Source organism: Brachionichthys hirsutus, chromosome 11 (genome assembly GCF_040956055.1).
Source record: "Brachionichthys hirsutus isolate HB-005 chromosome 11, CSIRO-AGI_Bhir_v1, whole genome shotgun sequence".
Lineage (NCBI taxonomy): Eukaryota > Metazoa > Chordata > Actinopteri > Lophiiformes > Brachionichthyidae > Brachionichthys > Brachionichthys hirsutus.
The window spans coordinates 8,240,600-8,253,792 of record NC_090907.1 but is presented as its reverse complement, the minus strand read 5'-3'; the positions used below and the strand labels follow the sequence as shown (position 1 = coordinate 8,253,792).

The 13,193-nt window shown below is 44.4% G+C and overlaps 1 protein-coding gene across 1 annotated transcript in view; it reads right to left on the bottom strand.

The window, feature by feature from the left end:
- Positions 1-13,193, bottom strand: part of b3glcta (beta 3-glucosyltransferase a) — a 45,887-nt gene that overhangs the window by 9,598 nt on the left and 23,096 nt on the right. Inside the window, 6 exon segments of the mRNA XM_068745773.1 lie at positions 453-522; positions 3,151-3,285; positions 4,076-4,139; positions 4,226-4,362; positions 9,423-9,534; positions 10,089-10,165. Of these exon segments, the coding sequence (XP_068601874.1) occupies positions 453-522; positions 3,151-3,285; positions 4,076-4,139; positions 4,226-4,362; positions 9,423-9,534; positions 10,089-10,165 (595 nt within the window).

The following is a 13,193-nucleotide window of genomic DNA, read 5'->3' as shown; positions in this document are numbered from 1 at the left end:
ATCACTTTGCAGCGATGCTGAGTTAGTGTGATGTGGAAATTGTCTTATCTGTGTGAAATGAATCTGGAATCTGGAATCTGATTGAACCTAATATAATTTTAACAGTTAAAAGAAGCTGATTTACTGATCGCATCATGTCAGGCGGAACTTGTACATAAATGGCTAAATGTCAGCAGCAGGATATTTAGATCCCCCCCCCCCCCCCCCCCACACACACACAGCAGGGATATTGAACTGAGTGCTTGAAGATACTTTTTGAAGCCTCATTACTATTGAATCCTTTCAAACATGATGATGGAATTATCTCATGAAAACGATGATAATCAGGTAAAGCTCTCAGTCATGCATGTCAAAACAAATCCATAATGAGAACAAGAGGATTTATGGAAAAATGAAAGCTGGTTCGACATCATGCACATAAGCTGTTTATGAAGAGTGGGAGACGGACTCACCTCTTTCACTGTGAAACTTCCTGCACGTTTTTACGGCAACAAATATGTCTGCTTTGTCGACAGGCTCCCCCTTTAATGGAAACAGGAAATGTGAATAATAGAAGTAATCACATGCACAAAAAGAAGACCGTCTGTATTACATGCCGCTAAACAGTTCAATTACAGCTTTTCTAGACTATATGGAGCATCCAAGTGATCGTGGGAGTCGGTCCATTCAATATTCATTAGAATATTTCTGCTGGTTTCCGAAACAAAAGGGAGCTCGTAATAATGCAGCACGTGACATAATGTGTGAATGCAAAAACGAGAAAAATAAATGTCAGAAATAAAAGGTTTGGGACAGGATTACAAATGAAAGTGTGCGGTAATAACACATAATGGGACATTCCATGCGCTCTGTAAAACCACATTCAGCACAAAAAGGAAGGGGTGACATGATTTGTCCTCAAAACTTCACAACAGACTGCATTCATTAAAAGTGCACGCTCCATTAACGCTACACAAACCGGCACATGGTGGAGAACATTTCTACACAGGATGTGATCGAACCAACGCACAAACTCCTAGTCCAAACCACTGATTTAAAAAAAATAAAATCTATTTAAAAGGTTTGACAATCTGGAAAAAGCGAATGTTTTGCCCTCTTTGATTGAATAAAAACAACGTAATTAGTCATTGATTAATCATTTTAACACTTGTTCACCCTTCAATTATCAACAGAACACTAGGATGTGCCGACAGATTTCTACAGAGCTGCCAGACAGGCAGGCAGCGCCACCTCCAAATATCACAGTGTTAGTTAACCTAAGACCCCCCAAACCTCAACAGAGTAGGAAATACATTATTAATATGGATGCCAGTGCTGTCCTTCTCCTCTGACCACATTGACTGTTTTTCTCTCTGTTTGACTTATTCAACAAAATGTCTGATGCAAATGTCAACATGGAGAGAAGAAACAATCAATTTATTGCCTTTGAATAAAAACAACAAGGTTCTCTTCACTGGACACTTTCTGGGCGTCCTTCCACCTCCTCGACTCCGAGTGTCGGATCACTGGAAGATTACGACTGGGCTCTCGTTTTTGTTTCTTAAATGAATACTTATTAAAGCCGTGACCTTCATGTTTCTCTCCTGCTCCAGTCAAGGATCCAAGGATCATCATTTCTATGGAGAGGTAGGTCACAACTACATGACTAGAATCGGACAAAACAGACTGCAACAAACGCGCAGCAGACTCTCGAGCACATTTACATATCCAGTCCTGAATCTCAAATGAAAAGATAAAATCAGATTGAGCTTCTTTTGTCAAGAGGTGACGGAAGAAAAATCTAAATTTAGACACGTTCAGCTTTCTGGCATGTTAAATCCAATGTGCCTCACCCACTGCTATCACAACTATAATAACATTCATTACGCGATCGATCCGTATTGATCATTACAGGGTGCACGTGCGCAAGCCCCACAACCGCTGGCTAAAGGGTTGGCTGACCCGAAGTTCAACAACACAACTTCTTGCAATGGAAGCAAACATAGTGCTAATGATATATCCAGGAGCATGTGGCAAAAATTTCTTATAATCCAAGAAAAGTGGTCAAAACAATAAATATCCTGCAACAGGAATTCCATAACAATCATGAGCAAATTGGACTAACATTGTTCATTCTACATGGCACTGAAAGTGCAGCCCTCACTTACTTTGTGACCCAATTATTATACATTTTTCCTCAGCCACACCCACTCGCTGTCTCCCACACAGATGAAATGCAGCAGTGTGGCTGTGGGACAGTGGCAATTATTTCCTACAGGATTATTTGAAGAAACTCTACCTCCAAGACTTTTCTCTCTTGCCCACAAAACCAACTTTAATAAAAGAAAATTGCATTACACATGAGATTAACTGACGAGAATCAGTAAAAAATTATATAAGAGAGCCTTTGTCAAATATCCCTCGCATCCCATTGTTATAACTGCTTCAGTTCCTGACTTTCATCCGGTTAAACAATTTTGTGCGACATGAGCATAAAATATCCTGTTCTTCTTTGACTGTGAGATGTGTGGGCTGATTTTTCTTTTTTTTTTAATGACAAATACATTTGTGCTCATGTAAAAGAAAAAAAGATGTAATGAGCGCATGTGCAAGATTTGTGAAAGAGATAAAGAGCTTAAAAGAAAGAGCTGGTTCCTGAAGAGCTGTGGACAACATGAATTTGCATGGGATGTTTGTGATGTGATGAAAAGACAAATCTAACAGAGAAGGACTATCAGAAAACCTGTTAAAAATACTAGTGTTGCTATTGGTTGACCTGAATCAATGGGGACGCACAAAACTCAACACATTTACTGGAGATAAATATCAGAAATGTATTCAAAGTAATGTTGGGAGCACACAAGATTACTTTGAATCAACAGACACTTATATTTTACTGTGCCGAGAGTTTACTTAAATTTAATCGATAGAAAAGCAATATTTTATCTTTTTAAGATAATAGGCAATGTTGGTCTTGAAGGATTTAGTGATTTATAGAGGGGAACGCAATCTAGAATGTGTTGCACCAATATCCAGCTGTGAGTATCACAGAAGTGTTAATAGCACGTGGAGAAGCAGCTTCTGTTTTATGTTCTTGCTCAGTTTTGTCCCCTTACTTTGCAGGGAATCAATGATAACTAAATTAAAGCTCTGCACAGAGCAGATACTCACACACAGTGGAAGAGGGCTGCTCAGAGAGGTCGCACACTGGCCGAGGGTCAGGGGAGAGTCCTCTGGCTGAGTGCACAGCTCAGGAACAGCCGTGAGAGGTGGACCCTTCCCGTTGTTCCAGATGTACAACGCAATCTGTAATAACACACATCAATCTCTCAGGTTTATAACACACATCAATCTTTCAGGTTTACAGACATGATGCTTTATAGTGAACATAACAGAAGTGATTTGGAACGCTCTCCGTCTTCTTTTATAGACGCCACAGTCTTGCTCTCACTACAGTACTCCAGTGAGCATATGTAATATTTAAGCTGACTACCAAAAAAGATAAATGGGTTGAGGGAGGAGGAGAAAGTGAGAGCTGGTAAGTGCTGCAACAACTCCCTCCAAAGGAGAGTAAATCTAGGATTTGATTTAAATATCCTACAGGGAAAGATTCTTGCAGTAAAAGCAAAAAAGTCAGTGCTGCCTGAAGTTTGGCAACTGTCTCCAAGACTGTAAAGAAACTGTAAACTCTAATCTCCTCATATTAGGGGCGTAGCTATTACTACTGCACCTTCGGATTGTCCCGTGAGGGGTCGCCACAGCAAATCAATGTTTTCCGCTATGTTTTCCGCTTCACCCTGTTCTTTGCATCGTCCTCGTATCTCTTTCACCTCCCCAACACCAGCCACTCTCACGTCCTCCCTCATTACATCCATGTATCTTCTGTGCCGTGGCAATTCTTCAGCGTAATGAGATTTCACTTCGAGGTTATATGGATTTCATACGTTGCTCTTTTTGCGCAAATAAGTTATGAAAGGCTGGCCTTGGCTTGAGTGACAAACAAGAAAATTGTGAGAAAATAAAAACACCATTACGCCTCATCATTACGTTCCAAACCAGGACTGAAGGCAACTGTGTGACGTGCGTGATAACTTACCTCATGCTTCAAGTCAATGGTGAAGTCGGATTTAAGTGGCTCGTCTCTCACTTTATCTGCAAGCCTGAAGTTAGATATATAATCCATTAACTGGGAATGCTGCATTCAGATGAGCTACACAACTGAAACTAATTTACTCATCACACTCACCGCACAACGAGGGGCACACTTAAGGCCCAAGCAGCAGCAAAGTCGGGATATTTAAAGCTAGAGGGGTTCTCTGCGAAGGCGTAGTGATGAATGATGGTCGACTCTTCATCATGGAGAGGCTTGCCTAGAAACCACTCCTGATACACGAGACAGCACAGGTTACTCCTCTTAACATTTGAAGATGTCACACTTCAGATTTTGCATCTTTAACATATGACTGTGACACATTTGCACTCTCCTCCCGTGGGCTCACCACCCATAGGAGGGACCAGAGGGGTCGGGTGCAATGTGAGCTGGGCGGCAGCCGAAGGCGGGGACTTTGGCGGTCCGACCCTCGGCTCCAGAAACTAGCTCTAGGGACGTGGAATGTCACCTCTCTGGCGGGGAAGGAGCCTGAGCTGGTGTGCGAGGTTGAGAAGTTCCGACTGGATATAGTTGGCCTCACCTCGACACACAGCAAGGGCTCCGGAACCACCCTTCTTGAGAGGGGTTGGACTCTCTTCCACTCTGGAGTTGCCACTGGTGAGAGGCGCCGGGCAGGGGTGGCAATACTTATTGCCCCCCGGCTCAGTGCCTGTATGTTGGAGTTTACTCCAATAAATGAGAGGGTAGCTTCCCTCCGCCTTCGGGTGGGGGGACGGAACCTGACTGTTGTTTGTGCCTATGGTCCAAACAGCAGTTCAGAGTATCCACCCTTTTTGGAGTCCCTGGAGGGGGTACTGGAGAGTGCTCCTTCTGGGGATTCCCTCGTTCTGTTGGGGGACTTCAACGCCCATGTTGGCAATGAAAGTGAGACCTGGAGGGGTGTGATTGGGAGGAATGGCCCCCCTGATCGGAATCCGAGTGGTGTTTTGTTATTGGACTTCTGTGCTCGTCACAGATTGTCCATAACAAACACCATGTTCAAGCATAAGGGTGTCCATATGTGCACTTGGCACCAGGACACCCTAGGCCGCAGTTCGATGATCGACTTTGTAGTCGTCTCACCGGACTTGCGGCCGCATGTCTTGGACACTCGGGTGAAGAGAGGGGCGGAGCTGTCAACCGACCATCACCTGGTGGTGAGCCAACTCCGATGGTGGGGGAGGATGCCGGACAGACCTGGCAGGCCCAAACGTATTGTGAGGGTCTGCTGGGAACGTCTGGCAGAATCTCCTGTCAGAAGGAGTTTTAACTCCCACCTCCGGGAGAACTTCGACCATGTACCGGGGGAGGCAGGGGACATTGAGTCCGAGTGGACTACGTTTCGTGCCTCCATTGTTGAAGCGGCCGATCGGTGCTGTGGCCGTAAGGTGGTCGGTGCCTGTCGTGGCGGCAATCCCAAGACCTCTTGGTGGACACCGGTGGTGAGGGATGCCGTCAAGCTGAAGAAGGAGTCCTACCAGGCCCTTTTGGCCTGTGGGACTCCGGAGGCAGCTGACAGGTACCGACAGACCAAGCGGAGTGCAGCTACCGCGGTTGCTGAGGCAAAAACCCGGGCATGGGAGGAGTTCGGTGAGGCCATGGAAAACGACTTCCGGACGGCTTCGAAGAGGTTCTGGGCCACCATCCGGCATCTCAGGAGGGGGAAGCAGTGCACGGTCAACACTGTGTATGGTGGGGATGGTGCGCTGCTGACCTCGACTCGAGACGTCGTAGATCGGTGGAGGGACTACTTTGAAGACCTCCTCAATCCCACCGACATGCCTTCCAGTGAGGAAGCAGGGCCTGGGGACTCGGGGGTGAGCTCCTCTATCTCTGGGGCCGAGGTTGCCGAGGTAGTCAAAAAGCTCCTCGGTGGCAAGGCCCCGGGGGTGGATGAGATCCGCCCGGAGTCCCTTAAGGCTCTGGATGTTGTAGGGCTGTCATGGTTGACACGACTCTGCAACATTGCATGGACATCGGGGGCAGTGCCTCTGGATTGGCAGACCGGGGTGGTGGTCCCTCTTTATAAGAAGGGGGACCGGAGGGTGTGTTCCAACTACAGAGGGATCACACTCCTCAGCCTCCCTGGTAAGGTCTATTCAGGGGTACTGGAGAGGAGGGTCCGCCGGATAGTCGAACCTCGGATTCAGGAGGAGCAATGTGGTTTTCGTCCTGGCCGTGGAACTGTGGACCAGCTCTACACCCTCGGCAGGGTCCTTGAGGGTGCATGGGAGTTTGCCCAACCAGTCCACATGTGTTTTGTGGATTTGGAGAAGGCATTCGACCGTGTCCCTCGGGGAGTCCTGTGGGGGGTGCTCCGGGAGTATGGGGTGTCGGACCCCCTCATACGGGGTGTCCGCTCCCTATATGACCGGTGCCAGAGCTTGGTCCGCATTGCTGGCAATAAGTCGGACCTATTTCCAGTGCGGGTTGGACTCCGCCAGGGCTGCCCTTTGTCACCGATTCTGTTCGTAACTTTTATGGACAGAATTTCTAGGTGCAGCCAGGGCGTTGAGGGGGTTCGGTTTGGTGACCTCAGGATTGGATCGCTGCTGTTTGCAGACGATGTGATCCTGTTGGCTTCATCAGGTCGTGCCCTCCAGCTCTCACTGGATCGGTTCGCAACCGCATGTGAAGCGGCCGGGATGAGAATCAGCACCTCCAAATCCGAGGCCATGGTTCTCAGTCGGAAAAGGGTGGAGTGCACCCTCCAGGTCGGGGAGGAGATCCTGCCCCAAGTGGAGGAGTTCAAGTACCTCGGGGTCATGTTCACGAGTGAGGGAAGAATGGAGCGAGAGATCGACAGACGGATCGGTGCAGCGTCTGCAGTGATGCGGACTCTGCACAGATCCGTCATGGTGAAGAGAGAGCTGAGCCGAAAGGCGAAGCTCTCGATTTACCGGTCGATCTTCGTTCCTACCCTCACCTATGGTCACGAGCTTTGGGTAGTGACCGAAAGAACGAGATCCCGGGTACAAGCGGCTGAAATGAGCTTCCTCCGTAGGGTGGCTGGGCTCTCCCTTAGAGATAGGGTGAGAAGCTCAGTCATCCGGGAGGAGCTCGGAGTAGAGCCGCTGCTCCTCCGCGTGGAGAGGGGCCAGATGAGGTGGCTCGGACATCTATTCAGGATGCCTCCTGAACGCCTCCCTGGTGAGGTGTTCAGGGCACGTCCCACCGGGAGGAGACCACGGGGAAGACCCAGGACACGCTGGAGAGACTATGTCTCTCGGCTGGCCTGGGAACGCCTCGGGATCCCCCCGGAAGAGCTAGAAGAAGTGGCCGGGGAGAGGGAAGTCTGGGTTTCCCTGCTTAGGCTGCTGCCCCCGCGACCCGGCCCCGGATAAGCGGAAGAAAATGGATGGATGGATGGACATTTGCACTCCTGATCTAATTTAGGATTTCTGACACAGCCTCTGCCAGAACATCTTTCAAGTTCTCAGGGTGGCTAAGTTAGCAGGTGGCTGGAAAATTAATGAGATTTTCTAGTGGAACAAAGTTCGGATAGATAGTGAATCCACAAAGGTACTCCACAGGTCTGGAGCAAAAACATATCTTATATTTGGATAAAATACTCATGTAGTTAAAGTATATGATTAAAATTACCATAGAATAACAGTTCAATTTTGGAAAATACTTTCATTTGTTCTGTTGAGCTAATGTATATGATGACACTGCCATCAGTTGAGTCTTATAGATATAAAAATATTTTTTAAAGGTTTATTTTGTTGTTATTTACAAATATAAACATTTACTATTGATGAATTCACAAGGAATTAACTCTGTAAAGATTCCGGCATTTTTGGAAGTACCAGATGAATTCCTGATGGTGGTATCGTTTGCAGTTAAACCCAAGCTGTTGTTTTCAAGCGCTTTGTAAGTTAAACTAAGCAGCTTGTAGCTGTAGCATCATATTCAATACCAAGATGAACACTGTTAAGAGAAAAGTTTCAATCATGCGCCCGACTCTCCTCCACAGCTAAATGAATGTTATGTGTTCATGTCGACTTGCATAACATTTGAGCTGACAAAACATTTAAATCACACTGCATCTGGGATATAAATTCTGCCTTCATTGAGGTTTGAAAGTTCAATTCTTTATTTAAACTGCTGTGTGATCGTCGAGGCAGTTATGAGCCGTACTCAAATGCATTACATTGTTCTGTTCGAAGTTAAGAGGAAATATTCTGTTAAAATCTGCATAATTGTGCGCAAGTATTCGTGTAAACGTTGTTTCCTGATGTTTGGAAGTATGACAGAAATACCAGTTTTCATTCCTTCTCTTTCAGGAATTATTTCTGCCAATGAATCGGCAAATGAGTCTCAGTGAATGACAAGTAGGATTCTCATTAGGATGCACCACTGGCAACTCACACTGCGTCTACGGTAATTACAGTCTTGCTTTAGTGTCTGTGTCTAATTGGTAAAAGTTGTTTTGAACATTTCTGTCAACAGCGTTGAATCCTTAACATATTCTGATATGAAAACTCATTTTGTTTCGCTTATCACAACAGACTGAGACCAATCCCATTTTGCTGGAATGTCAGAGAGATGCCAAAGGGTGTGATGAATCAAATCATGAGGCGATGCGTTCATCGTCTCCTCCTCAGGATAGGCTTGTTTATCTGCAGACAATACTGAATCCCTTCTCTGACGGGGAACTGAAATATAATGCAAGTTCTAGTCTAAGACAAAGAGAAACAATTACCATTAACTGCTGAGAAGAGTTTGTCTGAGACAGTCAGCATTGCAATTTAAAATGGCACTTTTTTTCCCTGGCGGCTTTATTTTCATTGCAAATCTTTGCCATGTTTCACTTGACGGCTGCCTTAGCTTTGCAGTGAAAGCTGTCAACAAGTCTAAATATATATATATAAGTTAATGAATCTTATGATAATGAATGTTAGTTGTCTTAGTTTAAAATTCAGAAACATGAAAGTATCGATGAGGAAAGCTGGTTTGTTCAACTTGATAAAGTCTTTGATTTTGTGACTGCAGTGTTACTCCGATATTTACATTTGACCTATCTGACTGTTCCATGTAGAAGAAAAATAATATCACGAGTGGAGAGGCAGGCCTTAAGTGAGATGCGGCGTTGACTGCAGACAGGTTACGCTCTGAGCTGGTGGAGATGCTGGAACCAAAGTGATAGTAAATCTCTTAAATGAAGTAATTCCAAACTTGAAAGATGCTTCAAACAGGAAGCTCCAGTGTTCCCGGTGGATTTGACTGAGCTAGAGTGTAACAGATGGACTCAGAGATAAGGAGGTTGAGCGGGAATAATATATTCACTTACTTTATTCTTGTCAAATCTCCCAAGGACTTCGACAATCTTAGTCATCCTCACATTTGTTCCCTCCTCAAGAAATACAAGCCATGATGAGTTTTTCCCGAAGGACTGCGATAAACTGAAGACGCAACAAATAGATAAAGGAACATTTGGGATTAAAAATAGAATAAATGAAACATTGCCATGTAGATTATACAAACTCCACTAAAACATTTTTCTCTTTTATCACGCTCCTGTCTAAGGAATTATCTATCTGCAGCTCCTGACCCAGTCAGATCAAGGCAGCCATCAAGTTTTCCCCGGAGGCAGGAACAACAACAACAACAACAACAACAACAACCTCACAAACACTCAAGACTTCCACCAGGGAAAGTGGCTCTATAATTATCTCTAATGAGGCAGGAGCCTTTGGTGCTTTAAAAACCTCAACAGTGGAGGAAAAGGATTGATTCAGATGATTATTACATTTCACCAAGACATTCCTTCACACATTGGATTTTAAGAGAAGGTCACTGGATGACTGGCTTGTTGTCACACTTGTAGACATATGTGGAAAGCACTTATCACTGCAGTCGATCACAGTTCTTTAGCGTTAGCAAGAGCTTGTAGGCAATGTATAGCCTTGAAATGTGATGTGTGCTCATTCCTCCCTGAGGGTTCAGGGACACTTACTAAGGCAGCAGAGGCAGGATGCTCCAATCGCCCTCATTATCTGATAGAGTGTGAAGGAGCAAAACCATTGGTGGATTCTGAAAGACACACCACACAAACCAGATGGGCAGTGATTTAGTGAAGCATGAATCACATAAACGAATCTAAACACTATTAAAAGAACCTTCTCTGCAATGAAGAACGTTTCTGAATTCTGATATCTCTCACGAAAGCGCTTCAGTCACCTCAGACTCTCAGTAGACACAAATACGTTTTGACTATCTGTGGCTGTTATTAGTGCCACATACAGTCTGCTCCTTTTTTTAGACGCAATCTATATAAACTGGTCAGATTTGCACTGAATGTCGTGCAAATTGAACAGGATCACCGAGAAAACATTTGCTTGGCTCCAGAGGGTGAACTCCAGAGTGTGTGGCTGTCATGTTCCACCAGGAAGCATGATTAATTGAGTGCAAAGCGCCACTGATTGTGTATAAATTTGTATCCAAATTAATTGATTAATTAAAATAAATGTTTACAGCAGGATAAAATACTCTCTACATACCATACTCTAAGTGTTAATACTCTTGTCATTGAAATGATAACAGGTTCTCTGAAATTAAACAAAGCCTTTTTCCTTTTGTACACCAAGGACAGTGTGGCAGTTTACTTCAGAAACCAACATACTTGCCTTCCATTATGAAATACTGCACAAGGTAAAATGAGATACTTTTGAACATGATGCTCATTTTTAGCCCAACATGAATGTTCCTAATTTACACTCTCCTGGGTCAGGCGATGATCAGGCTCCGATCATGTCTCAGGTACTCGGTTGCTGTTGTTGTTTTTCCTTGTCTACTTCTACTACTGGACTCTTGGCTCATCCCGTAAGGGGTCGCCACAGCAAACCAACCTTCTCCACTTCACCGTGTCCTTTGCCTCGTCCTCCCCAACACCAGCCACTCTCATGTCCTCTCTCACTACGTCCATGTATCTCCTCCTGGGTCGACCTCTAGCCCTGTTTGCCGGCAGTTCCATCCTTAACATCCATCCCAACATTCAAAGTCTCTAATCTCAATCCCAAACTCCTCCATTCCCTCTTCTCTCATACGCACCTGTCTTCCTTCTCTTCTTCATCTCAGTCTTCGAATCACAGTAATCCAGTTTCCACCAGCGTCCTGTGAGTTAATCCTGGCCTCGACTGATGTGGTCTAACTTTCATATTTAAGGTTGTTTGCATGTTTAATTTAAGCAAAAGTTTTATGCCGGATGCAATTCCTGCCACAACCCTCTGCGTTCATCCGGGCGTGGGGCCGGCTCACGGGAGACACTGGCTGTGGCACCTACAAAGCTGAATTTGTTATTTTTTCTTGTCAATAATTGGAATTTAAGAAAAACCCTGAAAAATGCCAGTCTTATCCTTTAGGGCTACATTTGTAAATATACTGGTATGATCCTTCAGAACAAATATTTACTAATATTTATATTTACTTTATGGTTTGTGTTCACGCGTATCATTACAGCGAGGAACAAACAGTAAGGAAGGAGCGTGACTGGACTCAAATGCAGTCTGAACACTCAAACACGAGGAATGTGCTTCAGTCAATTCCTCCGTAGAGAGGAGGTTGGTAAGTAGGAGGTGTGTGAGGCCTGCCACAGAAAGTCGATGCTTCACACTGTGAGGAAAACAAAGCAGCAGAGCGCGAGACCCTGTGGTTCATTATGGCATGGGCCACTCATCACGCAGGAAGTCAGGGGGGGGGCAGCCTCCGCTGAGCCGTTCCATCAAAAAGCAGCCTGTTTGATCAAAGCAATGAGTCTGATGCTATTTGCACTTATTAAACAACATTAGTCAGTTAAGGCTTGTGAGCGTCCGTCTAATTTGAGCTTTAGCTTAAGCCATTATATCTCATGTTCTTTTAGACTAATGTCAACATGACTTAAGGACTTAACAGCGACCTGTCAAAGCCAACTCAGTTCAGAGCTGCAGCCAGCAAAGCATTTTTTTATTATTGTAAATTAAGTCAAGCCAACATCACGAATCAAACAACAGGACTTCATTTTGTAATATCTTCACCCCAGAGGCTTTTTAAATCCAAAAAGAGACAATACTGGCAATGCATGAGAAAGTGCTTCATATTTGCTCTCCTCCTGTTGTGTAATGTCTCTGTGGTTTTGAACATTGGCAAAATGCAGAATATACTTTATTAATGCAATTTTAAATGTCTTTTTCAGCCTGCAGGAACACAGGCTGCCACACAGCTGCGGATGAATAGAAATATCTACTACGGGAGAAACAGGTTCAAAGACTGATGTACTGATACTTCCCCACCTTCAAGATGCAGTGTTGGCAACATAAATCTTCCAATTTATCTGGGATGTTGGCACCAAAAGGCATTAAATCTTGAAGTTATGAATCAAATATGTTTGCTTTACGACGCTTTTGACCAGGATTCTAGTTTTAGAACATAAAAGTTTAAATATTACTGGATGACAACAGTTAATCAAAACCATGATCACCTCTCCAGAAGTAAAAGGCTATTTCAGTTCTCCGCTGTGTACATTTCCCTTCTGTACATTTCAAACTCATTTCAGCATATTTTCAAAATGCTGCTTTGAGCCTAAACTCACATCAAACATGTGCAGCAGCTAGAAACTAAGCAAATTTCTTTTATTATTTAGCTTTGATCTTCTTCAGTCAGATACACTGTCACACACACACACTAGCAAGTAGCACAAATTCTAAGCTTGAGTGCTGTGCCTTGGAGCTGAAGTGAAGTGGTGGAGGGCTGGCTGTAAGTCATGCTTGGCTGAAGAGGGCGGATGTGGCGGTGTAAGATGAACAGGAAAGCTACAATTTTATCTTTACACACTAATGTTCAAAAGTAACGTACCCTTTAAATTATACAATCACTAAAATTATCCTCCACAAATTTGATTAGATTAATAATTCAGGGGATTTACCCGTTTTTTTTTGCTGGAGAAAATAAAACCCATCTCTTTTGGTCATCTGGATCTGAAGAGATTTAATGGATGCAGAAAAAAAAAAGTCTTTCTGATTTGTAAATGGGACATGATGCTAATGTGCCTACGAAAACAGCCTGGAATACTGAGACTGATTTCCCA